General features: G+C 38.4%; 1 protein-coding gene across 1 annotated transcript; it reads left to right on the forward strand.

The window, feature by feature from the left end:
- Positions 1–5,009: 5,009 nt before the first annotated feature.
- Positions 5,010–9,513, forward strand: LOC148474440 (olfactory receptor 6N2-like). Its single transcript, XM_088458691.1, has 2 exons — positions 5,010–5,095; positions 8,546–9,513. Exon 2 carries the CDS (start codon positions 8,554–8,556, stop codon positions 9,511–9,513), a length of 960 nt encoding a protein of 319 aa, XP_088314817.1. The 5' UTR covers positions 5,010–5,095; positions 8,546–8,553.
- Positions 9,514–9,718: the final 205 nt, after the last annotated feature.

The raw sequence follows: 9,718 nt of genomic DNA on the forward strand, positions 1-9,718 counted from the left end.
ATTTGGACTCAGCCAGAGCAGTTTGGTCCGTGTCTTCATATAACAGGCCTAAGGCCGTGAAAAAGGTATCTACAGACTGTAATGCAGCATGGGTTGAAGGCAACCCAAAGACCCAAGTCTGTGGATCCCCCTGAAGCAGAGAGATTACCAGTCCCACTCATTGCAACTGTGCCCCTGAATAGACAGGACGAAGCCTAAAATATAATTTGCAACTTTCGCGGAAGTTAAGAAACTGTTGGCTATCTCCAGAAAACTGATCCAGCAGGTTCATTTTTGGCTCTTGGAGAGGAACTGGAAGAACAGTAGAATGGCTCTCTTTGACATGCAAGGAGAGCTCTTGGACCTTCTGAGTGAGAACCTGAATCTGAACTGCAAGGACATGGGCAGGGTTCTGCACCTGTTCAATGTTAGCCACAGCTATCAGTCTGCTATTACTCTTCCTTATACTTTTTGGCCGACTATAATGTTATGAATTCCAATGACCACTCCTAGTAAGTCATCTACTGTAGAACTCAGGCTTTCGAGGTCTTCCACCACTAACAACCGCCCGTTGTTCCCTTAGAGATTAATGGTTCACCGGTACTTAGGTGGCCCCCTGGACTTACTGCTCTGAGTAGTAGCAGCTTACAGGAGTGTCGGTTGGAATCCAGTGATGAGGAAAAGAGTTAACACAGGAAGAGTCAATGTTGTAGCTTAGAGAGCTCATGGTGCGGCTCGTGTGCCAATGGTGCGGCAAGAGCTGATGGTGGAAAGCTGACTACAAGTGCTGCATCTCTGAGAGCTGAAAGTGTGGCAAATGTGCCGATGGTGCGGCAAGAGCCGATGGTAGAAAGCTGATTGCAAGTGCTGTGGCTTTGAGAGCTGATGGTGTGGCAAATGTGCCGATGGTACAGCTAGAGCCAATGGTGGACTGCTGACTACAAGTGCTGCGGCTTTGACTGCTGATGGTGCAGCAAATGTGCCGATGGTGCGGCTTGTGTGCTGATGATGCGGCAATAGCCGATGGTAGAAAGTTGATTACAAAGTGCTGCAGCTTTGAGAGCCGATGGTGCGGCAATAGCCGATGGTAGGAAGTTGGTAGTAGGTGCTGAGGCTTTGAGAGCTGATAATGCGGCAAATGTGCCGATGGTGTGGCAAATGTGCTGATGGTGCAACAATAGCTGATGTAGAGAGTTGGTAGTAGGTGCTGCGGCTTTGAGAGCCGATGGCAGCATGGTAGGGAGCAATTGGAGAAGCTGGAGAGCCAAAGACAGCACGGAAGCTGCTGTGCGGCTAAGGTGCCAATGATGCGGTAAGAGCCGATGGTAGAAAGTTGGTAGTAGGTGCTGCGGCTTTGAGAGCCGATGGCAGGACTGTAGTACTGGTGCGGCTAGGAAACCGTTGGAGAAACTGGAGAGCCAGAGACAGCACGGAAGCTGCTTGGCTGACAAAGATGCGGCAAGAGTCGATGGTAGAAAGTTGGTAGTATGTGCTGCGGCTTTGAGAGTTGATGGCAGCATGGTAGTACTGGTGCGGCTAGGAAGCCGTTGGAGAGCCGGAGACAGCACGAAAAGCTGCTGGTGCGGCTTGGCTGCCGATGATGGGGCAAGAGCCGACGGTAGAAAGTCAGTAGTAGGTGCTGCGGCTTTGAGAGCCGATGGTAGCACTGTAGTATTGGTGCGGCTAGGAAGCCATAGGAGAAGCTGGAGACAGCATGGAAGCTGCTACAGGAGAATCAGAATCTTCACCACGAATAGGAACAGAACGCTGACCATGCAGCCGAGCCGAGGTAACCCACAGGAACGCTATAGTCGGCAAGGTGGCAAAAGGCCAGTGTATACAAATAGGAGGATAATCCAATCATGCTGTGCAAAGGATAGCATGTGACGTCCTGACACGTGCCGATTGCCTAGCAACCGAGGGAACCGGAACAACAACATCCAGGAAAGGCAAACTGCTCGAGGGAGACAAGTTGTGACCGCGACTTGTAACAAATAGATAAATCAATAAGGATTATACATTGGCTTTACAGATAGACATGAGAGGATGGCATAACCATATTTGCATGATAGATAATGGGGGCTGATTCTGAGTCGGATGGATCTCTAATGGAAGTCTAATTAGCACTGTGATTGGGGCTATGATTTGTTCATAGCATCTCCATTCTGTATATATAAATTCCAAAATGTTATTCCACCTCTGCTACAGTAACTTTCTAAGTGAGTCTGGACCCAACAGCTGGAACTGGCTAGAGCAAAGAATTTCATTTTATTAAATAAATCTGATAAATTGTAATGCTTTGTCAAGTGGCAAGGTTAAGGTTAAATTACATACTGTAATAACTTTAAGGAGAGGGGTTGGGTAGTTAAACTGAACTTTTTATTAACAAGAGCTACACCATCCCAGACATTCAACATGTCCAAAATAGTAGAAGATATTTGGGAAATGAGCATCCAAATCAAATCTGCTAGGGGATATTCTGGAAGCACGGGTCCACTTCCCAGGTTCATCAGAGGATTATACTGTTGAGGGAATGAACAGTCCCAGGTTACAAGAGTATACTGGCTTTCTGATATTTTTCACGATTGGTACATTTATACCACCTTGAGCCTAGACCATTCAGCTATGCCGGTGCAGGCTTGCTGGAACCTGTAGTCCACTTGCTATTCATTATCCCCACGGCTGGTTCAGCCTGATGCTAGTTATAGGAAAATAGGGGGAACCCTATGCTGTTTTCCCAGTGTTCCACTCAGTGATTTTCTACCTTTTCAACTCGAGGCACACTGCACAAGATTTTAAAATGGCCAAGGCACACTATCCGGCGATGCGGTATGCGTGACCAATGAAAAAACATAAACATTGGTTCCCACATAAAAATATACACACATATTGGCCTCCACAGGAATAAAACACACTACTTTGGCCTCTTCAGGAATAAAACACACCATAGTACAAGTGCGCTGAGCTGACCGCCGTGGCACACTTGACAACCACTTGCGGCACTCTAGTGTGCCATGGCACAGTGGTTGAAAAACACTGAGATAGACAATTGGTTGACAGGGACAAAAGGATGACATAGAAAAAGTCAACATGGATGAAGTTCGACAGGTACAAAAGGTTGACCTTTTGACTCTGTCGTCCTTTTTGTACCTGTTGTCCTGCGTCCATGTCGAACTCTTGTCCCTGTCAACATATTGCCTCTCTAACATCTGTTGTCTATCTAGACATTGTCCACCTAATTTCTGTCTATTTTTGATACCAAACCCATTTTCCCACACCAGCACAGGCAGAGGTCTGGAGCTGGTTATTGATTTGGGGGACAGGGAGGGAGCCCATGCATTTTTTTTTTTCAATTTAACTCTTTCAAAGCTTTTCAACCTAATTAAGCTTGCACAGGTCATAGTGATCTGTGCAGCGCTTCTCACAAACTCGCCTACCTCAGGCAGGTATATTATTTGGGCAGGTTTTCCGTCGTTGTAGATTTGGGTTAGGTCGGTTTTAAAATCTGTGGGTTCTATAGTGGCCTATGTAAAAATATTGATAGTTGATCAGACGTTCTAAATTGTTCTAAAGTCGAGTTTTTGGTCATTTTACCATCAGTTTTGCCTTTAGTAAATGGTCGATTGGTATAGAAAACCGATGACAAAATGACCAAAAACCAACCTTTAGTAAATATACCCATCTGTGTTTTTACTATAGTGCCTGTTTGTTTAGCAGTCTCTCTTATGATTGCCTTGAGAGTGCACAAATATGGGAAAATGAAAGACTCTTAGGGCCGTTAGTTGCCTAGTATGATCTCTATTATTTTATGTAGGATTTAAGTATTGTTTTTGCTGCAGTGTGCTGGAGGGCAAATCTCTCTTTTTTTCTGTGTTCAGAGTAAACCCCGCCCTTTACAAGCACCTGTGTTATGCAATTAAGCTGATCTGAGAAACTACCATTTTTCTTTGTAAATTTGGAGAGGCATGAAGGCAGTCAGCATTAGGAGGAGGTGCTGATGCTTATAGTGCCATGTGGAGGTTTTTTGGGGTACCTCCAAGGTAAGTTAGCTTTCAGCTTACATATGTACTGTTATCATGCAGTACATCAATTGTAATTATATGACCCAGAGTGGGTGCTACCATTATGTAGCAATAATTATTTTGGGGTGAGCGTTTGGGAGTGGGGCCCCGGGGGGGTTCTGACTGGGCCTTTCTCATGGCATCACCACTTAATTCACATAGAATACTTTTATCACTTCTCTATTTGTTTGTACATTATATATGTCATTTTAATTCTTTATCATTTCATTAACACCTTTTGATTTATCTTTACACATCTTTTCTACATACTTCACTATCACCTTTTTCCCTTTTTCGTGTGATGCCCTGGGGATGGCCCTTGGTTGGAATTTTTTTTGGGGTGCCTTGCTTCTTGGACGTGAGCCCCTTAATATTAGGGACGCCAGTATAGAGGAGCCTTGACGATTGGCCTGGCGCTTATTCATATATTTGCAAATATGTGTAACCAATACCTCTAAATCTCTATTATTATGTAGGATTTAAGTATTGTTTTTGCTGCAGTGTGCTGGAGGGCAAATCTCTCTTTTTTCTGTGTTCAGAGTAAACCCTGCCCTTTACAAGCACCTGTGTTATGCAATTAAGCTGATCTGAGCAACTACCATTTTTCTTTATACTATTAAACTTATTGTGACTTCCCTAATTGTGACAGAATAAACTTAAGAAATGAGAGAAAAATAGTGCTTAATGGCTAATTGTTGGTAGTTCACAGCTTTTGTCAACAAAGATGGAACTTGATTCATTTTTGTGTAACACAAATTTGCTAAATTATCTCATAAAATGAGATCTTCAAAAAGATATTTACATGCATCTGTTTCATTTTAATTATTTATTTTATTATTTACATCAAGAGCTAAATAATTAGCAAGGGGTTTCTCTTATTCCCATGTGGACACTCTTAAATTGATTCCTTACAGACTTGTTTGGGCTATATAAAATCTAATATTGTGGTGCCATAATCTAAATTCTTCATGAAAAGCACCCATTAAATGCCCCTTTTTTTTCCACTTAGAACTATTCAAATATCTAAGCATTTTACCTGCATAAAAAAATTAAAGGTAAGTTTATTATCAAGCAAAATAATGTTTTTCAAAAAGAATTTTAAAACAAAACCACAAAAATATACAGTATATGCTTTAATTGGTATAATAGTCACCTGGTGATATTCTGCGAAAACATTAACATTTAGTAAATACTTTTTCATAAATATTAATCAAACTGTAAGGGTGTTAATTGCATAAATTATATATTTTCATGTATTTATTATTTTTAATTACATGATGTAAAATAAAATAATAGACATTCACATTTAACTGTAAATTATTAAAAAATAATTATTTCAAAGGCTATATTGTACACCTTTAAATATCCCTGTATATACTGTAGTTAAAGAGCACATGACAGAAGAAATGAATAACACATAACTGTTATGTTAAAATATTAGATAGTCAATGTTTTGCCATCATGTTGATAGTAAATTGAGAAATCTTCTTTTTAGCTATACTGATAAACAATTATTTATCACCATTTTAGTGTTAGGTGTACAATGATCTCTTAATAAACTTGTAATTCATTTTCCAAAATTATTCTTACTTAAATCTGAAATAAGGCACTCTAAATTTGCTATAAGCTTAGAAACACCTAAAATGCACTATACATCTTTATGTTATTAAAGGTTTTTGAAGGTACAGTAGTACAGTGAATAATGGAGAGGAAAAAGAATGGGTAACAACTAAAACAATAGATTTTAGTATTAGAAAAGTACTAACAATATAATATTGCACTAATATTTTTATTGATATTGTTATTATCTAATGTATTTCTTTCTCAGGCATTTGACAGATCTAATGAGAAATTCACATTTCCAAGTTTTGGTAACCAAATAATTAGCTCCACTTCATGCAAAGTAAATTTTTGTTGCAACTATATATTAACATTTTAACCATGTTGACCTAAATTCATGTCTGCATATTGTACCTAATGACCATGTTGACATTCTGACTGTCACCATCCAGAACCTCAAAACATTCTGGCTAAATGCACAGTATTTAAAGTGAACTTTAGAATAAAGACATTTACCCTAGGGGATTTTGGTCTGTCTGAAATATTTATATGCTATGGTAATAACACAGGCTAATTATAAGACAATTAGGGGGATATGTACTAAGCTCTAGAAAGTGATAAATTGGAGAGTGATAAACTGCCAGCCAGTAAGCTCATAACTGTCATATTACAGGCTGTGGGCATCATTTATCAACAAGTTTTATCATTCACAATATGTGATAAAACTTGTTGTTTATTATAAATTATTTTCTAGCCAATCAGCTCCCAACTGTCAATTTTCAAACAGATAACAGTTAGAAGCTGATTGGCTGGAGCACCATTATCATATGCAATGTGTTTTATCACTCGTTGTGAATGATAAAACTCTTTCATAAATAAGGCCCTGTGTTTGAAAAATTACAGTTAGGAGCTGATTGGTTGTTAGTTTATCACTTTCCAAATTATCACTTTCCAGAGCTTAGTACATCTGTCCCTTAGACAAAAAATTATGCGCATATTAATATTTGATCTCTATACCTCCACTATTAAGATCTAATGAATAACAGATATATATAGGAATTAATATTGAAGACCTATATCTCCAAATTGATTATACTAATTTCCCATCTAAATGTGTTCCTGAGACAATTGACTAAAAGGGCAGACTAGATGGGCCAAGTGGTTCTTCTCTGCCATCAAATTCTATGTTTCTATATTTCTGAGTTAAGATATGGGATCTTATTTAAATATAATATCCAAATTAATATAAATATAAAATATTGAACATAATAAGAAATAACCAGAAACACACAGCTGGAACAACTTTGTTTTTATTGTATACATCTATTCTATTACACATATCATTATTCTTTATAACTGCATTTTATTATATTTACCTAGTAAAAAAAAATTCTTATGTTTTGCTAACATTCTTGTTTCCACATACTGAATATGGACAAGTTGACCAGATACCATATAACATAAATCGTTCTACCAAGATCCAATTTTAAATTTACATGCTCATAAACTAATCATACTTGTTAGGAATGACTAGTAGTCTTTTGTTAAACCAGACTGACACACATCAAAATATTCCTATCACGTCCCTCAGATTCTCTTCACATAATTTATCCATGACTTATTGTAAATCAGAGGTAAAAGTCTATCATTTTCTGGTACTGATTTTATTGACCTTTTAAAGTTGATCACATCTGCTTTACACCGAGCTTGTGGCACTGAGCCGGTTATGAGAAAGTTAGTTACTGAATTTAGGCAATTTACAGTAACACATATGGGAAGATGCCATCTGAGGAAGGTGTGTTATTGATTCAACTTCTGCACCTTCTCCTGTATTATACAAGCGACATATAATTCTATGTGACTGTGGCTACTGCACATAAGCTTTTTCCTGGCATCGATTTCTCTTAATTGAATCCAGGCAATAATAACAATAAAATAAAATTGAAAAGTCAGCCTTGTCTTTGTCTCCCGCATATTTTCATTTTAATACAGTATGTTTTTTTTGCTCTTTATTTACTTTTTAATTCATGTTAGCTTCAATCTTTGTGTATTTGATTCAATTTGAATATGTTGCTACGTTCCTTGCTTTTACATAATTAATTTTCAGGTCCATCTAATTTTAACAACTTAAATGGTACTGTTTCCTTTAATGCTGTGATCACATTTTCTAACTCCCCCCCCCTCCCCACTTACTCACTATACTCTGTATTGATTTTGTACCAAATCCAGCACAGTCTCACCTCCCCCATCTAGTTAGTTTACTTTTAAAAGAGAACAATTGTATTTTGTGACAGATCCACTAGTTCCTTTGTCCCAGTTTATATTTGGTATTTGTTTTACTGACAATTCAATATAATAATTATGGCACAGATAGTATTACAGGAAATATTATTTCTGCGGTTGTTGTTTTAAGTTTGAAATAAGTTTTGAGAGTCATCATTTGACATCTAACTTTGTCAATAATAATATTTAATAGAATCTTCCTTTTCAACAAACTATCAACCCGATCCACAGTATGCAGACCTCAGTCCCCAAAGCCTGTGCAAATCATTGGGTCATGCATGTGCATTGTGAGGGCCGTAAGATGGGAGAAATCCTATGGGAAGCAGCAGGACTCAGCGGGCTAACACCATCAGGAGCTGGCTTTAATTTTTGTGGTCAAGCTCCAAAAATATACCATGGTGTCTCCTGCATTGCTACTTTTAAAAATGGGCCCATTCACTCTTTAGTGTGAAATAACATCCAGAGGATTATACTGAAGTATTGACAGCGGCAATTGCACCATTTTCCCGGTGATTTCTGTGGCACTGACGGAAAGGTAAGTATGATGAATGGGTGCAGTGTGAGCAGCGTGGGCTACCCTAGACCCAGAGTCATGTGTGCACCATTATAGATACATCCATGGCTATATATACTCTTTAACTAATGTATTTTTACCATTATAGATCAAGAAATGGAACCTTGGAATAAAAGCACTATCTCTGAATTTATTCTTGTAGGATTCCCGACACTGCACAAATACGGTCCATTCCTCTTCCCGTGTCTTCTTCTTCTCTACCTTCTTACTGTTGTTGGTAATGTGTTTGTATTTGTATTAGTAAGGTTAGACTCACACCTGCATACACCTATGTACTTTTTTATTAGTATTTTATCCATCCTGGAGATCTGGTATACAGCAGTTACCATTCCAAAGATGTTAATTAATCTTCTAGTGCCAAGAAAAAGTATATCCTTTAGTAGCTGCCTATTACAGACCTATTTCTTCCATTCGCTTGGAGCCAGTGAGTGCTATCTTCTTACCACTATGGCATATGATCGCTATTTAGCTATTTGCCAACCATTGCACTATTCTTCTATCATGACCGATAAAATGACTATAAAGTTAGCAGCCGCCTGTTTTACACTTGGCTTTTTATGTCCAATAACTGAAGTTATTTTAATATCCAGACTGCCTTTCTGTGGGAGCAATGAAATTCAGCACATCTTCTGTGACTTTCCACCATTGCTTAGTCTGGCCTGTACAGACACCACCATAAATGTACTTGCTGATTTTATAATCAATAGTTTTATTATCCTGGTGACATTCATATTTATAATGATCTCATATATTAGGATAATATTTTCAATATTGAAAATAAAGTCATCAGATGGGCGAATTAAGGCTTTCTCTACCTGCGTGTCTCACCTGACTGTAGTATTGTTGTTTTTCACCTGCATTGTGTTTATGTATGTCCGGCTTACCAAAAGTTACTCTTTGTACTATGACCGCGTGCTAGCAGTCATTTATTCAGTTCTTACCCCTATATTTAATCCTATCATCTATAGCTTGCGGAACAAAGAGATCAGAGAAGCTTTTAAACGTAAGATGTGCAGCAGAAGACTCTATAACCCTAAGGTGAAGCAGAAATGTTAGACTATGGCTTTATATAGTTTTTCCATAATCAATTGTTGAGGTACTTAAAAAGCATCAAGCAATGGTTGTAATTGTTTGATCTAGTAGACAAGGAAAAGTAAGTGGCCCACTGTAAAGCAGTAATGGAGAACAATCATTGGCCATCCATTGGGTGCCTGGTTAGTTCACAGTGTAAAATTTTAAACAAAAGTAAAAATAAATAAAA

The sequence above is a fragment of the Taudactylus pleione genome, unplaced genomic scaffold (assembly GCF_031769625.1).
Source record: "Taudactylus pleione unplaced genomic scaffold, aTauple2 ptg000845l, whole genome shotgun sequence".
Taxonomy (NCBI): domain Eukaryota; kingdom Metazoa; phylum Chordata; class Amphibia; order Anura; family Myobatrachidae; genus Taudactylus; species Taudactylus pleione.